Genomic DNA, 20,064 nt, shown 5'->3' with positions numbered 1-20,064 from the left:
TTTTTTTCATTTTTGAGTGTGTATTGCGCTAATTTCCCTGGGAATACGGTTCTAACTCCCAGCCTAAGAGAAGGGCACAGGGCACATGGTTGACCCCAGCACCCAGTGTGAGGTGAGAGGGGGCGGGCGGCTCGGAGGAGCGGCATTTTACGACCCCGCCGCCTGCCGGCCGCCCTCAGCCCCCTCACGCCCTCCTCCCGAGGACCCCCGGGGGCCGGTGACCGGAAGCCGGCGTGAGGAGGGCCGCCGGGACGCTGCGGGGCGAGACGGAGCTGGGAATGCAAGGTGGCCACACGGCGTTAGGGGCTTGGTGGGGAAAGGGCTCCTCAGCGTCAGACATTGCTACGGGGAAACGGCGGGGGGGGGGGGGGGGGGTGCCTGTAGGGCTGAACCGGGTGGGCTGCGGGGCACCCCTCGCGTTTCAGGTTTATGCAGGGCGCTTTCTGTGGGGCTGGCGCTGCGAGCAGGGCTGTGAGCCGCTCGTGTTTTTATTTCCAGCCACAAACGAGCGCCTCGGAGCGTGACCGCGGCCGGAGGAGCCGCAGCGTTACCAGGACGCGGCCGAGCACGCCGCGGCCGAGGCGGAGCGCCTCGCCGCCTCAGGTGACGGACAGCCCCTCGCCCCGCCCCCGCCGCCCCCTCCGCCAATCCGCAGCGGGCCCCCGGCGGGCGCGGGAAGCGAGCGATGGCTCGGCGCTCGGCCGCGCGCGGAGAAATCGCGTGGCGCCGCTCGATGCTCTCCGCCTCGGCCCCCAGCCCCGGCTCCCCGCGCTCCCCATTGGCCCAGCCGCCGCCGCCCGGGCCCGCGCGCCGCCCGTCCCGCGCACGCCGCCATCTTAGGCCGGGAGGCAGCGGCGCGGCCGCGGGCGGGGGGCTCGGGGCAGGGGGCTCGGGGCCGCCGCCGCTCGCCGCGCCGCAGGAGGCCCGGCCCCCGGCCCGCCGCACCATGAGCGCCGCCGCCGGCCTGCGGCCCCTGCTGGAGACGCTGGAGGACCCGGCAGCCCCGCCGGGGGAGCTGACGGACGCGCACCTCGCCATCGTCAGGTGGGCGCGGGGACGGGGGGAGGGCAGCGGGCTGCTCGGCGCTCGGTCGGGCTTCGCGCGGCGCTGATCTGAAGCGATCTCCGCGCCTAGAGGCCGTGCCGGCCGTTATCGCGTTGTCTGCTGGGCGAGCACGCTTCCTGAGTCTGCTCTGAGCTGGGGGAGACCGGTCCTGAATGGTTCGTAGGGCAGGTGCGGCTCCTCTGCACAGCTGGCCCGTGGTACGTGCAGGCACTGCTGCCAAGTGTCAAACCAGAACTCCCCCAAACTCAGAGCCTGCATCTGGAACGGCGCTCGAGGAACCTGCTTTCAGCTCACGTGCTTCTGCTCGTCCAACTTCCAGTAGTGGCGTGAAGTTTCATGTTAACCATTCCATGTTTGCTTAAAAAATTAAGATTAAAAACCATAATGTTTTCACATCCCATAAGCACAAAATATGTTGTTAGTCACTTCGCTTTTTCCAGTACACCAGCACGCACGTACTTCATAACGCACTATTTTATTGGTATGTCAAGCAACGTGCTGACTGCCTCTTCTGTGCTTCACCATCTTCTGTTTTAACTTCCTAAGGAATGAAGTAGTTCCCTGATGTCCTGGTTTAACTCCGTCCTAGCTGAAACCAGGACACCTAACCACTGTCTTTAAACTCACTAATAAAGTGTGCGTTATAGGAGATTTAAAGCTATGTAGATGATAACAAGTTTAACGGGCGAATGTTGCTTGTTTTCCCTTCTGCTCTGTAAAGTCGCTTGACTGGTGAGGAAGGCAAAGAATTCACTGCTGATGTCAGAAGACTCTTTCCTCAACTTTGCAAAGTGTTTAAGGTATGTCTTTTCCAGATCAAAGATACGTTCAAGGCCGGACTAAGACTTGAACATGCGTTCATGTAATTAAGAATTCAAGCTAGTAACATAGCATTAAGGGTGTGTTCGTGAAACGTTTCTTCAATGTTATTAGAAATTACTACAGGGGAAAAAAAAAACCTTAGGGACTGGGATGACCTCAGGCAGGTGTTATGCAGTCAAATCAAATCTTCCAGGAGAGATACCACGTGTATATATTAAATGTCAATTTTTTGAAAGATTACTGTAAAGACTGTCTGTTTTTTCGCACGTTTTAGAACAGAGTCAAGTGTTAGTGCAGGGAAAAGCAAGGAAGTAAAGAACTTCTGATGTCTAGCACATTCTTCAGTAAAGATGTCTAAATTACAGAGAACAAAAATGTCTTCAGAACTTCAAATTGTTTTAATGATCTGGAGTGTGTATAAACAGGAAGGCTTTCCTACATGGGTGTATTTTTCATCAAGCATTCATTTTTGACAGGTCTCTTCAGCAGGCATTGGTATTAAGACAGTTAATACTTTACGTCTGTTTTGTAAGCTGATTATTTTACATGCATTTAACTTTCTTTCAGGCACATATCTCTAGCGCAAATTCAGAGCTAAGTAACGCAGCATTACAGGCCTTAGGATTCTGCGTTTTTAATTCGAAGATCACGTCTGAGTTATCAGGTAAGCGAACCAACTTCAGTGTGCTTGTTGGTAATGTATATCTCTATACCATAGTCCTTCTTTTATTTCCTTGTTAGTATATACAGCAATTTTGGAAAATGTTACTGTTCCCAAGTGATATAATAGTTTTATCTCTAGATCGGTGTGATCAGATCACTAATTCCATCTTGTGCAAAAAAATAAAAAATAAAAAAAATCATGCAATTACATTAATACTGGCCTACTACCTGTTTGATTGCATGCTTTGGTAGCAGTCAGGTTCTGTAATTGTTTTCTGGAATTTGCAATCAAAAACCTCCCAAGTGGAAAAATAATGAAGAACATTTTTTTTCTCTGTAGAGCGTAGGCCTGCCTGGTAGTGCTTTTCAGTGTTTTTCAGTGTTCACCTGGTAATTCCTGTTTGGTACATGAAAATAGGTTATTTTGAAATGTTTAATAGCACAACATTTAAAGCACTCCAAAATCTTATGGCCTACGTTCCTGGAAGATGCTAAAACCCTGTAACAGCAGGTTTCAGTGCTGAAAACATGAGGCTGTGCCTCAAGGTAAAACCATTGGGTTTTGTTAATCCAGGAGAGCTGATGTTCAAGTTGGCTGGTCCTCAGGAGGTACCTTGACAGGTTCCAGGGGTCAGGCATATCTAGTCACAATGGTGTGGTCAGAAGCAGCTCGATGCCAGCTGTCTGTGTGCGTGTGGACAGGTTGCGTAGTGGTGGAAGGTGAAGGCTAAACTTGTCACATGTAGCTGGTCAGAGAGCATTCTTACACGATGCTTTTTCTCAGTTTTTCTATTTATATTTTCCAGTGTTTCATGCCTTTCTATTACTTAAACTATAATCTGATTTCTTGAGGAAATGAAGCATCTGTAGCAGTGTCTGTGTAGTCCCTTTCCTTTCCCCTATAGCTTTTTTTTTTTTAACCAGTTAATAAACTGCAGTCAAACTTGCTAGGTAAGGTCAGGTCCTGAGAATAGGTGGAGAGTTAGGAAGGTGGGACAGCTCAGTTCTAGCTGTAAAAGTTCCAGGTTTTTTTCATAGACCTTAACATGAATTTATATATGTCAGTATACCAGGAAAACTGACTTTGTAAAGTACTACTAAATTAAGTTGAAATCCAAGCAGTTATAAATAATTGAATATTCAATCTTTAGCCCTAGCCCTTTTTAGGTAAAATTATCTTCTAGCTTTACGGTTGTGGTGGTTTTTTACCTGTCTGGGGAGCTGAGATCAACCACAACTTCTCTCTTACTTCCCCTCCTCAAGGGAAAAGGGGGTGAAAATACGATGGAAAGGGCTCAAGGGTTGAGATAAGGACAGGAAGATCACTCACCAATTACCATCACGGGCAAAACAGACTCAGTGTAGGGAGATCCATGTAATTTATTGCCCGGGTCCAATTTATTTACCGCTGGGTCCGTCCCCCAGGAGCAAAATGCTCCAGCACGGGTCCCCCACGGGCGGCAGCTCCCCCCAGACCCCTGCTCCTGCGTGGGCTCCTCTCCACGGGCTGCAGCTCCGGCCCGGGGCCTGCTCCTGCGGGGGCTCTCCATGGGCCGCAGCCTCCTCCAGGCCACATCCACCTGCTCCACCGGGGGCTCCTCCACGGGGGGGCTGCAGCGTGGAGATCTGCTCCATGTGGGACCCATGGGCTGCAGGGGACAGCCTGCTCCACCAGGGGCCTCTCCCCAGGCCGCAGGGGAACTGCTGCTGTGTGCTTGGAGCGCTTCCTCCCCCCCCTTCACTGACCTTGGTCTCTGTTTCTCACTCCTCTCTTCCAGCTGCTCTTGCACAGCAGTCTTTTTTCCAGTTCTTAAACATGCTCTCCCAGTTGACCAACCAGTGCTGCTGATTGTCTCAGCTCTGGCCAGTGGCAGGTCCTTTTTGGAGCCGGCTGGAGCCGGGCCTTATCTAACGTGGGGCAGCTGCTGGGCTGTGCTCACAGAGGCCACCCCTGCAGCCTCCTGCTACCAAACTCTTGCTACATAAACCCGATACAATGATTTTCTGGCTTCTCATGATACCATGTATATGCTAGGTTAATAGTATCTACGTGCATGAATATATTTTGATTTTTTTTGCCAAATTTCATGAGAAACTTCCAAAAATTACCAAAAAGTAACAGTTAAGACATTAAATCACAATCAGTCTAGTTAAATGTAATGTTAAATGAGCAAAATGACTTAAGGCTTGCTAAGAAACTGAGTGGAATACTCAGAATTTGACTCCTATGCATTCTGCTTTCAGCAACTGAAGTACACGACTTGCTTTCAACGCTAAACAGCATTGCTTTGAAAACTTCAGACAAAAACACTCGCACTCGAGCACTTTGGGTGATTTCTAAGCAGACGTTTCCTTCTGAAATTGTTAAAAAGGAGGTAAGTTTCTTAACTTTTTTGTAGCCTGGGAAACGAAATCTCACGTTTCCAGCTGCTCAGGAAAAAATATTTGTATTTAAGGACAACATTCACTCTGATGTTCTTGTGTTCCCTCAGGTGTCCAATATTATTTCTACACTGGAAACAATACTTACTAAAGGAGAAGTCCAGTCTATGGTTGTTGAATATGAAGCACTGAATGTTGTTATACGGTACGTGCACTGTTTTTTTATTGGCTCTCAGTTTAGCTCGTATGCCTATAAAAAATACTGATGGCATAGAAAGGGCAACTGTAAACGTCAGTTTGTTCTGCTTTTGGGGAAGTTGAAATAACCCGTCAGCATTGCAGTTAAGTCAGCCATCGAAATAGGATGTTCTAAAATTGTTCAGAATGGCTTCCTCTAAATCCTAAGTTGAATCAGAGCACTTACCGATGATATCTAAGACTGTCTGAGCGTGTGAGCAGTATGCTGCCTGTTAGAGACGATCAATGCTTGTATTTGTTTTTTCAATTCAGCTTAATGGAGCAAACCCCAACCCAGATGGGAGAAGAGGCTGTGAGGTGGGCAAAGCTGATCATTCCTCTGGTCGTCCATTCAGCTCATAAAGTGCAGCTGCGAGGTGCCACTGCACTGGAGATAGGCATGCCCCTGCTGCTGCAGAAACAGCAGGAGGTGGCAGCTGTCACTGAACACCTAATGACCACAGTAAGTAGAAATGTGCTTTTTTTTTTCTAGATACAGCAGGAGTAGTGATCAGGGTTTTCGTTTTGTTTTTTTATAGTCTAAATAGTAGCTTTTTGCTGCCACTGTGTATTGAGAGCAACTTCATGATGACAGCAGTTTTGACAGAAATTAATACAACAGCAAGGTTAAACATAGCACCACTGTTTAAAAAAAAAAATCTTAACATTTCTGGTAAGCATTATTGATGAGGAAAGCTTCTGTTTAAATGATCTTTAGAAACCTGTCTTTACAGCATTAACTCATAGTATCGTTATACTTTTATTGTTTCTTAAAGAGAATTTGGTGAGAGAACTAGGATCTGTTGCAGAACTTGGTATGGCATCTTCTAGCTTAACCTCCTACGGAAAATGGGGCTAGCTTCAGAGCTAAGCTGGGTTGCTCAAGGCCTTGACGATTTGAGTTGTGAATATATTAAAGGAAGGAAATCCTACAACCTTCCTGGGCAGCTTGTTCCAGTGCTTAACCACTCTCATTGCAAAAATAAATAAATTTAAAAGCAAACAAGACACCACAAACAACCAAAAGAAGTAAATCCTTTGGCTGAAGTGGAAATTTGCCACTAATAACGTCAGTGTGACTTGAGAGTTAGGGAGGCTACAGGTAGTGAAGGAAATCGATTTTGTTGTTCGACACTATCAGCAAGAATAATTGATACCAGCTATTCATTTCAGCAAAGAAGGTAATCAGATGGTAGCAGTGTTTGACTGACTCACCAGGGAGTGCTGCATGGTATAAAATTTTATCTTTCTGATCTAGAAATAAGTTATTTCCAGACTGCTTGTGTCTTTCCAGTTATCATTGATTTGATTACATAGTTTTTACAATAACTTGAATGTATTCCTTGTATAAATTATTCTTCTTTCCACCCGCAGAAATTAATTTCAGAACTTCAAAAACTGTTTTCTACAAAAAATGAGACATACGTCTTAAAATTATGGCCGCTGTTTGTCAAATTACTTGGAAAGGTAAGCAGAAGAACAGTCATTTTACTTACCTAAAGATTAATAACTAAATTTTTGACTGCTTAATTATTGTAACTTTGAATTTCTTTATTTTCAGACTCTGCATCGTAGTGGCAGTTTCATCAATTCATTGCTGCAGCTGGAGGAACTTGGATTTCGTAGTGGCTCACCGGTAGTAAAGAAAATAGCCTTCATTGCATGGAAGAGTCTAATAGATAATTTTGCTTTAAATCCAGGTAGATTTAAAAAAAAAAGTTAACCTGAATTGTTTTGAGTATTGACACTTTTTATAACTGGAAGAGTATATATTGTTTCCCTCTTTCTTAAGGTGGTGAAAACTATGGTATGTACCATTGTATATACACAGTATATATGTGGTGTATACATAGTAATATTTACTGTGTGTATATACATACGGGAAAGTGATGTAACTTGACCAGTAGTTCTATCTTAGTTTTGCTACTAGGAGAAATGGATAAAATTAGAAGCCTTTTTTGTAACACTTCTCTTGAGCCAAACAGTCAGCAATCAAATGGGGAAAAAGAACTTTGTTCTGTAGATAGTATTTTGTACTGTATGGATTAACTAGGGAGAGCCATGCATCAAGATTCTGAAGATGTGAAATGTATTTAAAAAATCTGTTTAAAGGGTACAAAAGAGACCTAAACAAGTCTAGTGTATATCACAACACCCAAAATATTTACCTTGATTGTGCTCACAGTCTGTCCTGAAGAGGAAGCTAAATGTGAACACTTCTGAGTTTAGCTGAATTTCAGTTAAGTTGTAATTCTGATTTGTTTGCCATCTGGTCACTTCTAATCATTGTTTTCCATAGATCAGTTAACCAAGATTCTTTTCCTAGATAAAATCGCTGGCATTGCTAGTGTTTGTGCTGCATGCTTTGTCATGGCTAACAAGGACTGCATGCTGCAAAAGCAGTCTGTCAGCAGTTTCTTGTAAATTGCTGGTGGACAGGTTCTGCTGTTGCTGAGCTGGCTAAAAGTTTTTTCCCTTTAAGCACTTAGGCGTGAGCAAACTTCTGTCCAAACATGCTATGCTATTTCTTCTTCAGTGGCAAATGATCATTTGTGGCCTCGGTGTGCCATATTTAAGGTCATTCGTTCTCATTTTGTTGTTAATATGCAGGTACGTTAAATGTTTGGGCTTTATTTTGCTGTGGGAGATGTTACTCTTGAACATAGCAAGCAAGAGTGGATTTCCGTATGTTTATGTTGGTATGCAGTAAATTTCACTTCCTTTCTGGTATTGGAAAGAAGTGCCTTCTATTCCCAGGGTCATTCCAGACACCATTTCAAGCAGTCCGAATAGTCTGAAAGATTAGTGTGGTATTGTAGTTCTGCAAAGCATTACTGTTTTTTAAGGTAAAACACAGTAAGAAGAAAACTAATGGTTTAAAAAGTTTACTTTTTATTTTGGAATCAAATTATTTATTTGCGTTGATTAAAAATACTTTCTTCTTTTTCTTCAAGATATATTGTGCAGTGCTAAAAGGCTGAAATTGTTAATGCAGCCCCTGAGCTCAATCCACGTGAGAACAGAGGCTTTAGCACTGACGAAACTGGAGGTCTGGTGGTATTTGCTCATGAGGCTGGGGCCGCAGCTGCCTGCAAACTTTGAACAGGTAATACAACTGAAAATAGTTGTAGTATAATCATGTAGCTGATGTTCAGTGTGCAAAGCTACATCCACTCTGTTACCATAGCTTTTATGTACCTACTTTGCCCTTCTCTTGTTTATTATTAGTATAAAACTGTCTTTAGGAATCAAACGTGCTTTTTGTTTATGTGTACGTTATATAGGAGGAACATTTAGGACTGTGTGTGCAATATTTTTCAAGTTCCAAAAGACTTGAGAGTATATCTGCCTGTAATGTGAGTGTCATAGTGAAAATTTCCACTCAGCACACAGCAATAATAAACATGAGCAGGTTATATAAGGATTGTTTTCTCCTTTCACGATGTTCTTCAATATCATGGAGACAAATGTTTCAGGTGTTCCATTACTACTCACATTGTATTTGAAATGAACAAAATGTTTCTATTTGGCTTCTGAATTTTGTTAAATGAAATTTCAGGATGGATATAAAGAAAAAAAAATCAAACTTTTTAAATGGAGTACAGTTGTATCACTTATAAAACAAAAACTCATCTTATATAGCTATTTCATAATTGTTCATCAATATGTTTTATACAGTGTCTTAGAAATACTGTGAGGACCCAAGAAGCTCTGAAAAATTGATGCTGTGAATAGCAGTACAGTCTGTGATATTTGAAATACATGATTCTTTGTGGCTTATGGCTTGTTTGTGTCATTTTTATTTAGATCTGGTATTTTTGCAGGTTTGTGTACCGTTAATCCAGAGTACTCTGAGTCTAGATTCTTCTGCTGCATTGCCAGGAACTCCCTCACGTGTACCAACCAACCAAAATCTAGGTTTGGCAAACCCTACACAGAAATCAGGTATTAAAATGGAAGCCTGTTTCCACCTGTGTTTTAGATGCAGGAGCTAAGGTGTTTTGTGTAACACGTTTATGGTTTACTTGTCATACTATTGAAAACAGTAACTTCTCAGATGAACATGCAGAAAACTTAGGTGGTGATTCACATTGGTTAAGCTGAGACTGTAGTCAGTATCTCAAGCTTACAAAATCAGGATAATCAAGTTGTGCTGAGGGCCCACCTTTAATGTCCAGGTTTGTGTTCACTTTTGCAATGGAGCTTTGACTTGAAACTTAAGGGCTTTTTTGTGTTATATGCTCTGTGTATACTAGTCTCAGTTCTGTCGCATTTTTAGGTTCTGTCTGAATAATACAGCAGTGATCATAACACTGCTCATAATACTGTAAGTACATGTGAAATCACATTAACTTGAGTGTTAGATCCAAGTGCTGAGATACGGAACTGCCTCTGCTCTGCATGGAAAGCCTAATGTTCCCATACAATTCTAGACTGTTGTAGTTAGAAGCCTCAGGTTCATTGTGCAAGTGTCCTCGATGCGTTTATAGTGTAGCACGTAACTTGTTCTATTGCCACAACTTCCATGGCACCTTTTGTTGCCAAAATAAAGTTTGGCATCTGAGACTTTGAAGTCCTTGGAACACACACGCTTTCAAAATACACAGTTAAAACTGTGATGTTAAACCCTGTCGAGTACGTAATGTCTGACTCATAAGAGGTTCCTTTTAGCCACCACTATTATATGACTTGCTTTTCGCACATTCGCTATGGGGGTTCTGGTTTGTTGGATTTTTCTTCTCACTACAGGTGAAATATGAGGTAACTTTTTCTTTTTTTCTCCCACCACTCAGGTTCTTATCCATTTGCAAGTCCGGCCACACCGAGAATGAACTTGAATTCTAGTACTGCAGGAGTGGTGGTGATTCCTTCTATTCAGCTTCTGGGAATTGAGATGCTGCTTCACTTCTTGATGGGACCAGAAGTTTTGGATTTTGCAAAGCAAAACAAACTTGTACTTAGTTTAGGTATATGAGTTACCTTTTTTCAAAGTACTATTACGTAGTCTGAAATCAACCAGATTTTGTTGGATTTAAAGGGGTCCAGTAGCATGAAATGCTTTAAATATTTAAAACTGCTAGTGGTCATCTTTAATACTGGAAGTTGTTTTTAATTATGTGTAATACTGTAAGTATATACGTTTCTGCTTGCTTTTTAAGACTTAATTTAAAAACAGACTGCAAAATAGCCAACTTACAAAACAGGCTTTGTTCTTCTCCTAGAGCCTCTCCAGCACCCACTGATCAGCAGCTCATCTTTTTTTTGTAAGCATGCCACCACACTTATAAATGCAGTTCAGGATGGATTTATTGCAATTGGAAAAGAAGTTCCTGGTAAGAATTTAGTGGGAAAATTCACTTTTTCTGAAAAATAATTTGGGGGAGGAAAACATAAGGGGGGAAGAAATAGCCGCTTTCTGTAATACTTCTCTGTCTGCATTACTTAAATACAATTTACCTGACTTGGTCCAAAAGCTTATGCCAGTTTCTGCTTATGTCAGTGTTTGTTTAACACAGTTTGTATTTAAATATTGTTTGTTTAATGTTTTTATTGCAAAGTGAATGGAAATATTTTTATCTTGTAGATTCTACGCTGAATATTATATGGAAGGACATAAGTGGATATGTAAAAACAGCTATTGAATCAGGTAAACTTTTCTTGTCATAGCTGACCAGTCAGTGATTGTGGCTTTTTTTTAGTAGACTTTAAGAAATATTTGCTTCATTGGTTGTAAAACCTGTTTTTAGGCATCATCAACAGTTTTTTTGGAACTAATCTCTTTAATCTGTGTGCTAAAAATACAAAATGGTACTGATTCAATCCATTCAGGCTTGTCAGGGAAGACACCAGTAGTGTATGACTGCAGCTGTGTGTCTTTTAGCAATAAGACTCAGAAGCACTTGAACTGATATTACTGCTGAAAAAATTCTTTCCATTTCTAAAAACAATCCCATGCCAAGTCTATGATATTAAGAAAAACTCTGAAATATTATTTGATGTATTACTCAAAGTAGTATCAATTTATGTGACTATAGCTACCTTTTTTCCCCAAGTCAAATTTGTTGTAACATTGTCTCTACAGATAGCCTGATGTAAGTGCATTCTTATTAAAACAAACAAAAAAGTCTAAATAAGCTCTTTATATTGAATGATCTAATTGAAAAGCATAATAGAAATGACGTGTGTTACTTGGATGCCTGCAAAATTTCACAGCCTTTTTTTTAATATGCCAGAGCTGAATGTTAACAGGAAGGTGTTTCTATTTTACTTAGAAAATTTAGTTTTTCTATTTAAGCTTTTCAGTTTCAATGTTCTTCAGAGGTACTTGGTATCCAATTTGATAAAGTATTTGGTAATGTTTATAAATACACAGAATGTCTTATGATCTTACAGTACCTTGTATTTAATATTTACGTAATGGTCGCTGTGCATTAACTTGTTCTGCTGTAACTGTAAATATACTTTATTCTAGGTAATAAGAAAGAAAAACAGGGGTCAGAAGTACTGACTATGTTACTTCAGGCCTTAAAAAACATTGTTAGATCAAATTCTCTTCCGGTGCAGAAAATACTGGTAAGTTCTGTGGGTTTGTTTGTAGGGTGTTTGTTTTTTAAACCTAGTTTCTATGTGATTGTGTAAATTCTGTTTGGTGGCAGTCTTTTGCACCTAATTGACCAGACAGTCTCTTGAGAACCAGCGTTTGGTATGAACTGTGCAATTCTAATGATATGCCGTAATGTTGCTTAAGGGTTTCTTAAGTGCTAATAAATCTGGAAAACAGCGTTGACCGTATTGGGTGTATGATTCTCAGAACCTTCTGTTTCAAAGGGAAGCTAGTTGCTACAGTTTTGCTTGCATTTATGTTTTTGTGTTAAAATATTGCTCTCCTCAAGAAAAAGAAAAAACTACTATTTTCTTCTTTTCCCCTCTTTAGTCTCTCGTTGATATTACTGTTAAGGAATTACCTCCCAAAGTATTAGGATCACCAGCTTATCAGGTTGCTGATATGGATCTTTTAAATGTAAGTCTGACTTCCTTCCAGAACTTTCTTCATGCTTAAAGGCATTAGGATGTCATGTAAGCACATATGTGCAGAGCGCTTCATAAGTCATGAGATCCAGACTGATATTTGAAGGTTTTTAACGGTTTTTTAATGTTTGAAGCTATTGTCTGCTACAAAAAAAAGTGGTGGTGGTAGTATTGAAAACTACTCTGTTCTACTTTGGTCCTAGTGAGCCGTAGCTGTACAGAGTTCTGTGTACTGCGTTGGAAGGGACAAGTAGGTGACAGCAATCTGAAAAACAACCAAAAAAACTACCACCACCTTTGAGAAAAGACTGACGTTAGATTTTTTTTTTTGTTGTTGTTATGAGAAGATTTAAGTGTAACAAGGTTATGTGAATGCCTCAAGTGCATAGTGTAAAGTTTTGTCTACCAAAGCGTAAGAGCTCAACTCTATAAGTTTATCTCAACTCTTTTCCTGAGTTTGGATTTGGAGCTTTTTTTCCTGACTTACCTAATGTAGTCAAACTTTATTAGGGTGATTGGAGCTTTAATTGGCAGGTATTACATGCATTTTTCTGAATGCTTTAACACTAGCAAGGTTGAAATGGTAGATTTTTAACAGAGGTTGTCCAAAAGATGTTGTACCGTGAAACTGAAGAAAGCCAATCGCATAAATCACATCATGCTCTATCATGTTTCAGGCATCATAATATATAATGTTTGCATTATGCACACCCACCTTACGGTGTTATATATGGTGTCAAGGAAATAGTGATTAAGTACTATAAAACTCATGTGATGGTGGTTTTTTGCTTCAACTGTAGTATAATTGCTGGAAAGTACCAGCACCTAGCAGAATTCCTCTAGCTTTTGCCTCTTTTTACTTTGAAATGTTAGAATTGACAATTTCTGGCAACTTGAAAGCCAGAAGTTTACGGTTAAAAATTGAAGATACATGCACGTTTAAGTGAGGCGACTATTTTATTTGTTTAGTGTATATATTGTGTTGACATCTGAAATTTCTCTTGCAAGGGAACGCCAGCTTTGTTCTTAATTCAGCTGCCTTTCCATGATAACCTATTGGAATGGTGTGTAACAGATGAGAGGTATGTGTTGTTTCTTGGGTTTTATTTTGTTTTAATTAGTAAGTTCCCTGTAGTTTAAGTCTTTATAGAAGTTTTCCGAACTTCAGCTGAAATGTCTCTTACCTATTGAATTTTTCTTCCCTAGGTTCTTTGTAATCCTAGAAACTCTCGTGGGTTACGTTTTATCTGGGCCTACATCTCCACTGGCTTTCAGTGAATCTGTGTTATGCATTATTAATAAGAATGCAAAGCTGGTGGAAAACAAGGAACATCTTTGGAGAATGTGGAGTATTGTTGTTAACCCGCTAACCGAATGGATTAATCGGGTATAGTTACTTTTGTTCTCTTTACCAGATAACACACATTCTGTGCTGATCTTCTATCTTAATGTATTTTTAGAAACTGCATGTCTTGATGGTAAAATTATATAAGCCTTGATGGTATTTATGAGACTGCAATGTGTGCGGTGTTAGTATGAACATTTGCAATGACACTGTAATATTCAACAGGTTCTGCAGATGGCTTACTGGAAGTCCATTGACTAATCTTGCAGTCATGAGATGTAAAAACCTTAAAAATAGTTTGCTTTAGATATTCTGGGTATTAGCATCACTGCAACTGAAATAAGCTTAGAAAAAGCACTTTTTTTTTAATCTTTGAAATTAAGGGGTTATTTTGGAATTAAACGAAGCTTTTTATCTGTTTAAATAGTAGGATCAATGTGAACTCTTATAGAGTGGAGGAATAACTAATTTCAAAGCACCGTTGGCAATTGAGCTAGTGCAATTTTTATGTACAAAACAGATGATAAATAAGGTTGTTCTAAATGCATTCGAACCTAGGGTTTGCTTAAGCAGTAAATTGCTTTTTATCGTTGCAGACTAACGAAGTAAATCAGGGTGATGCACTGGAACACAACTTCAATGCTGTTTATAGTGCACTGTTGCTACCAGTAGCCCTTATCTTCCCTGTTCAGGAATTTCCACAGGTAACAGCTGGTACCTAATGCTGGTTAGAAACAACGTGGGTTTTATAAAAACTATGAAGTACTACCTAATGATCTCAGAGTAGCATTTCTTTCACCAATACAAATACATATTAAGACTACTGCTCCGAGGTTAGAATTCTTGAGTTTGTGTAGGCTTTGACAGAAGAAAATTTAATTTTTTATCTCTGTGCACAGACACTGATACCCATAAACTTTTTCTTTGTGTTGTTAAAGCCAACTATGAAGTCCTTGCTGCGTACTTGGTCAGACCTGTATAGAGCATTTGCTCGCTGTGCTGCTTTAGTTGCAACAGCAGAAGAAAACCTGTGCTGTGAAGAACTTTGTGCCAAAATAATATCTGGGCTAGAAGGTGAAACTCCAGTAGTGAGTATAAACCTGTGACATTGGACTATATAAATACTTTAGCAGACATTTTCAGTTAGATATGTGTGCAAGAACCTATTGTAGACTTTAATGTAGTGTTTTCTGTAATTTAAAGTGTTTGGGGTAAGACTTAGAGCTATAACAAAATTCTTTGTATTAATGGGAGTTGGAATTGAACTAGAAATGGATTGAAAGAAATGAGTGAAATTAATATAATGCTCGAATATTAAAATAAGTTAAGCAGTCTTTGGGTTTGTCTTCTGAATATTTAAATAATATTGTTTGGGTGAACGTCATCAACATCATGGTAAACACAGTTTGGCCAGTTGAAATTTTTTTCTACATGAAGGAACTTCAGGTTGAATTAACAAGTACCACAAAAGAAGCGTTGTGATTAGGAAGGAGGATAGAATAGCAGTGTAGAATTTAGAGGGCATAACTTGATTTGGAGGGTTACGTCATTGTAACTTTTTGATGTGGCTGTATTCTGATAAACTTCAATTTTCAAAAACAAACCTGTACTTAGAGCTTCAGTATGGAAGTTGTATTGATACAAACCGGTTTTTGGCCCTTTTAAAAGCAATGCGTTTATTATTTAGAAGAGTTTATGATGGATTGAAACAATGCTTGACATGGATCTCTTAATGTGTAGTAACAACTCATTGTGTAATGTGTAGTAACAACTCATTGTGCTCCCTTAATATAATTCTGTTAAAATCTTGCGCTTATGCCTACAGTGGCTTTTCTGAAAATCAGATTGAGTATAGTTACTGAATTAAGCACACACTGAGATGTGGTAATGTGTTGTGCCAGGTGGTTAGTACCTTGTACCCTGAATGCTAACGTTTTGCTGTACGTTCTTAAATCTAACACCTTCTCACAGCTGTCTGTTACTGCTTCGCTTCCTTAGTTTATAAATATGTTCGTGCGTCATTTGTTGAGAGTGGGAAGACTGAATCTTCAGCTTGCTTGTAAACTTACCTTAGTCTTACCTGACAATGCACAAAAGCTTTATACCCGCTTTTAAATGTAAAAGCTCTTCTGCACTGCAGTGCTGAATGGCAAACACAGTTTTTCTGTCATTGCAGTTCTTCTGGGCTTTGCTGATGACTTCTGTTTTTTTTTTCTCAGGTGTCTTCAATGATGGATGGTCTCACCCATATTATATCAGTTATGGTTGACTGCATCAACTTTGCACCATATGGTATTAAATATCAGCCAAAAAACAGATGTAAGAAAATATCTTGAGTGTTGGGGTTTTCTGTCTCTCTCTCTCTCAGGTTTGCTTGAAAATAGGAGTTACTGCAGATGCAGAAGTGATGACTGTAGGCTATCAATAGTCTATGTATGTTACGCATATTAGCGAAGCATTGGAGGGATTGACAAACAGTCTTAAAAAGGAACTCAAAACATCATCCAGTATGCATATTTAAGTACTAGAGCTATTCTGATTTTTGAGCAGCAGAGTAGTTACTACGTTAGCTTGACAGAGAAAGCTTGAAATTCATGTAACCATGAAGGCTACGTTTGATCTCAGCTCATTGTAGGACACAGCTCTGTCTGGAGTTGCATTTGATGTTTCAGCTATAATTTATAGATGAAATCTGCTTCTGCTTTGTTCAAACATAATCTGAAGCAGTAATGCTTGATCACTCTCTGTAGTCTAAATATGTAATAAATACCAGTCTGAAATTGATGTTAAGCTGTTAGTATAACAGTTAAAAGGCTGCTGCTTGTGAAGCTGCTTTGCATTGTAATAGTATATATTTGATAGAATACAAAAGATCTTTGTATGCAAAATAGTCTTTGTTCCCTGCTCCTATTTAGAACTGAAGAACTGATTTCCAAAATAATTCAGTGTAAAGCTCAGTGTTTTTATAACTTCTCTGTCCCAGCTGAATTTGTTGTAGAGGTAGCGAGCCATTGTGTTGGACTGCTGAAAGAATGAGTGCTTTAATGGGAAATGCTAATGAGAAAAAACATGATGGAAACTATATTTTTGAATGAAACTTGATACTTCCCCTTCCCTCCCCTCACCTGTTCTAGAATTTACACCTGTCAGCCAATATTTCTAGCTTGGTTGCTGTCTCTGCCAAGTAGGCATTAAAGATGCTAAAAACAGTGATTTGTGTGACCAACCACAAATAAAATAGGAGGAATAGGATCTCTATCTGTAGTGGTACGATAAAGTTGTGTATTAAAAAATGTATGTTGTCTTTTAGGTCTGGTTTTAAACTATTAGTATGTCAATATAGTACTGTTCCATGCACTTTGTAATGCATGTTAGTTACATAGGGAAAAATATTTCTTTTTTTTCTTTTTAACGTTAGCTCCACAGACACCTACGGATTGGTCTAAGAAGAAAAGGGAGCCCCTTGGAAAGCTTTCTTCTCTGTTTAAACTCCTGGTGATGTTAATAAACTCTTTCCATGCATTCAGTTCCAACGAAATCTGTTCAGAAGCATTGGTCTCTGTTGGTCCTTCAATTATTGCTATTCTTCACAACATCATCAGCCACGTTTCCTTGCCTTCGGTGATTGGGACGATGTTCGCAATTTTTTCAAAACCACTGGCAGTGTTTTATGAAAAAACAAAGTGAGTATTTGGATTCATTGTGTTGCTGCATATTAATGAAACTTTGTGTAGTCTACATCACTTCGTGTGTTTAAACATAACCCAGGGTTTTTCAAAGCACTGACCCTAGGACTCTAAGAATGTTCAGCTTCTGTGGAGTCTCAGCTCTAAGGGCACCAGTTACTTTGCTGTATTTTCAGCCTAGCTGGTGGGTGCTACTCTTGTGGTGCACACAAGCACTGCAGAAAGAATGTGATCTGTAAGATCATCACTCAAGTTGCCCTTCTACAATTGCTGTGTGTAAACTGAGCTGCTGGGACTTGAATGTGTGGTGGTGCCTGAGCTAAGGTGGGCTGCCAGAGGTGGCCCTAGTGGCACATGGCAGCAGTCAGCACACGTGGTGGTCCTCGGTTCTTGCTGATGCAAGAACCTTCTGGGGGATTCCAAAAACATGCATGTGAATAGCAGTCTCCATTGTAAGTTTTTTTTAGAAATAAAACCAAAAACTTAGGTACTTATACATGGAACGGAAGCTTTAGGACTTCTGAAGGCTTAGTATTTCCAGTGTTGCCATTACATTCACACCAAAGAGACATTTCTGCAAGACTAAATTGTTTGGTTTCTAGCTGCCATTTAATTTCAATACTGTGACAATATTTATTAACAGCACTTCATTTTATAGTGGCTAGACATTGGGTAACTTGTGTGAGGTAATTTACATTGTATAATGTAATTTCATTAAGTTGTGTAATAAAACTAGTGTGCAGTGCTTGAGTGTGTGTGTGTGTTTAATTCTTAGGATACATGAGAGCAAAACATTTCATAACTCTTTTTGTTTGTTTTGGCAGGCTTGCTGATGTACCTAAAGCATACAGTAATCTTAACAACAAGGTAAATTTTCTGGAGAAACAGCTGTGGGTTGGGAAAATACATGGCATTGTAGAGTTCTTGCTGTTCATTCTGTATTCTGAACAAAATTGTAGTGAAAGCAGAGATTTAACTGTTTTAAACTAAAAAAAGTAGCTAAGACAGGTAAGCTTAGATATTAGTGAGGCTTCTGTGGTGTGATGCTTAAACTTGTTTGTTCAGGCCATAACGTTATCTGGGTTTTGTGTGTTTTTAAACAAAATAGAACTTTTAAATAGCAAATGAAATATTAAAAGTAAATATTTCTTCCTTCCCTCAGCTTGAAAAACTCCTGGCCGAGATAATTCAGTGTTTGCAGTCTCACTGCACTGGCGCTTACGACAGCGAACTGCTAGAGCAGCTTTCTCCGTTGCTCTGCGTAATGTTTCAGCATAAGAGCAAACAGATCCGCAAGCAGTGTGCCCACTTCTGGAACGCAACATTTGCTAAGGCTGCATCACTGACATACCCTGAAGAATTAAAGTAAGAAACATTTTTTTGTATATTGTGTGTGGCTTGGACTGGAACAAAATATGAATAAGGTCAGTGCAGCTTAAAGCAGGTCCTCTCCCTGACTGTAAGAGCTAGACTTCGCGAAGTACGTGGCTGTGGAAAGGAAAACATGGCTAGTATGCTGTTCAGTTATGCAGGACAATGTATATAGATGGTTTTGTTCTAGAAAGCTTGGAAGAATGTTTAAGGAATAAGCCTAGAAATCTGTGTATAGGTTTATTTGACTGTAACACTTTCAAGGAAGAGATCTCAGGTTAGGTATAAATGAATTAGCATTGTTCTGGTCACCACTTATATTCTGCCTCTTGTGAGAGCTGGGGTGTCTGCTGGTCTTGTTACATACTTCCACCCTCGTAAGTCTAATTTTTTTTGGTTGAGCAGGTCTGTGTTAAGCCAAGCCAAACAGAAAATTCCACTCCTGCTGCCTGGCTTTGAAAGCATTGAGATAGCTGAAGAACATAGCGCACCGTTCTCTGAGGAGGTAAATTCTTTGTACCTAGTGGGTGCCTTCGTTGTGGGTGAATTAACCCGCTTCACCTAGTGGGTAACTTCCTGGGAGTGCAGAGGTCAATTTTGATTTTCGATGCGACTGTCTTGCAATTGCTTCATGTCTGGAATGATGAACTGTGCTGGATAAATACCATCAGGAGACTGAGCTGGCTCTTAACAGTTTATACATTTAAAACTTGGGGTTCTACGAGCTTGTTCAAAATAATGATTTTTTTCAAGTTGTCCTCTACATAATTTAGATGAAAAAAGGAGTGTGTTTAGTTGTAGAAATGAATGTTTCAGGGTGGATTTGTGAGCGTGGAGTTTCTTCATATAACATATTGGCTGTATTTTTCCTTGAATAGATGGAAAATTCACAGTGGGATGCAAAGATGAGTGGGATGGAAGCGAATCTGGGTCGAAAACGAGACTCCATATTGGCTCAGACAAATGAACTAAAAGACAAGCCCAGTAATGTGCAAATAACACCTGCAAAGGTAAGGTGTTCACAGATAGGTGTGACCATCAAATCCGTTACATTCTGCACCTAAACATGCTGGTGTGACTTCTGAACTAAAATCAATGAATTGATTGAGATTTTTTTTAAACTTAGCTGTACAGTGCACTTAGTTGACTTTTTCTGTTCAAATTCTCTGGTAAGTTTACAGATGGCTGAGTTTTGGGTGGGGATGGTAGAAGGCTGCTTGATGGGTTGCCAATCTGTCACTTGTATTAGGAAGCAAAGGGCAGGACATCTGTTATAAGAAGGAGGCTGGCAAGTTTGTAGCTGTTACTTTTCTTGGATCTGGAACTTAAGTTTTCAGACTGTTTTTGTAAAGTAATTATTAGTCTGTTCTGTTACACCATCGAGATGTTCTGTGTACCCGTGTGCTTAGCAACCAGCTTCTGGTAGATGGAGGTGGCAGGAATCATGTTCAGACAGTCAGAGCT

At 40.3% G+C, this 20,064-nt stretch overlaps 1 protein-coding gene across 2 annotated transcripts in view; it reads left to right on the top strand.

The window, feature by feature from the left end:
• Positions 1 to 584: 584 nt before the first annotated feature.
• The window catches only part of RIF1 (replication timing regulatory factor 1), a 30,317-nt gene continuing 10,837 nt past the window's right edge, over positions 585 to 20,064 (top strand). For both annotated transcript variants that reach the window (XM_083840923.1, XM_083840922.1), the window contains exons 1-25: positions 585 to 1,044; positions 1,787 to 1,865; positions 2,455 to 2,551; positions 4,795 to 4,925; positions 5,043 to 5,137; positions 5,443 to 5,632; positions 6,544 to 6,636; positions 6,731 to 6,869; positions 8,124 to 8,275; positions 8,994 to 9,114; positions 9,963 to 10,136; positions 10,392 to 10,502; positions 10,754 to 10,816; positions 11,642 to 11,742; positions 12,104 to 12,190; positions 13,207 to 13,280; positions 13,405 to 13,585; positions 14,140 to 14,247; positions 14,482 to 14,631; positions 15,763 to 15,862; positions 16,962 to 17,226; positions 18,054 to 18,096; positions 18,392 to 18,594; positions 19,006 to 19,105; positions 19,479 to 19,610. In XM_083840923.1, the coding sequence (XP_083697049.1) occupies positions 686 to 1,044; positions 1,787 to 1,865; positions 2,455 to 2,551; positions 4,795 to 4,925; positions 5,043 to 5,137; positions 5,443 to 5,632; positions 6,544 to 6,636; positions 6,731 to 6,869; positions 8,124 to 8,275; positions 8,994 to 9,114; positions 9,963 to 10,136; positions 10,392 to 10,502; positions 10,754 to 10,816; positions 11,642 to 11,742; positions 12,104 to 12,190; positions 13,207 to 13,280; positions 13,405 to 13,585; positions 14,140 to 14,247; positions 14,482 to 14,631; positions 15,763 to 15,862; positions 16,962 to 17,226; positions 18,054 to 18,096; positions 18,392 to 18,594; positions 19,006 to 19,105; positions 19,479 to 19,610 (3,348 nt within the window). In that variant the 5' untranslated portion in view covers positions 585 to 685. The remainder of the gene's footprint in view (positions 1,045 to 1,786; positions 1,866 to 2,454; positions 2,552 to 4,794; positions 4,926 to 5,042; positions 5,138 to 5,442; positions 5,633 to 6,543; positions 6,637 to 6,730; positions 6,870 to 8,123; positions 8,276 to 8,993; positions 9,115 to 9,962; positions 10,137 to 10,391; positions 10,503 to 10,753; positions 10,817 to 11,641; positions 11,743 to 12,103; positions 12,191 to 13,206; positions 13,281 to 13,404; positions 13,586 to 14,139; positions 14,248 to 14,481; positions 14,632 to 15,762; positions 15,863 to 16,961; positions 17,227 to 18,053; positions 18,097 to 18,391; positions 18,595 to 19,005; positions 19,106 to 19,478; positions 19,611 to 20,064) is intronic.

Source organism: Anser anser (assembly GCF_964211835.1).
Source record: "Anser anser genome assembly, chromosome: 6".
NCBI lineage: Eukaryota > Metazoa > Chordata > Aves > Anseriformes > Anatidae > Anser > Anser anser.
The sequence above is the reverse complement of the archived record's forward strand: the minus strand, read 5'-3'. Positions and strand labels throughout refer to the sequence as shown.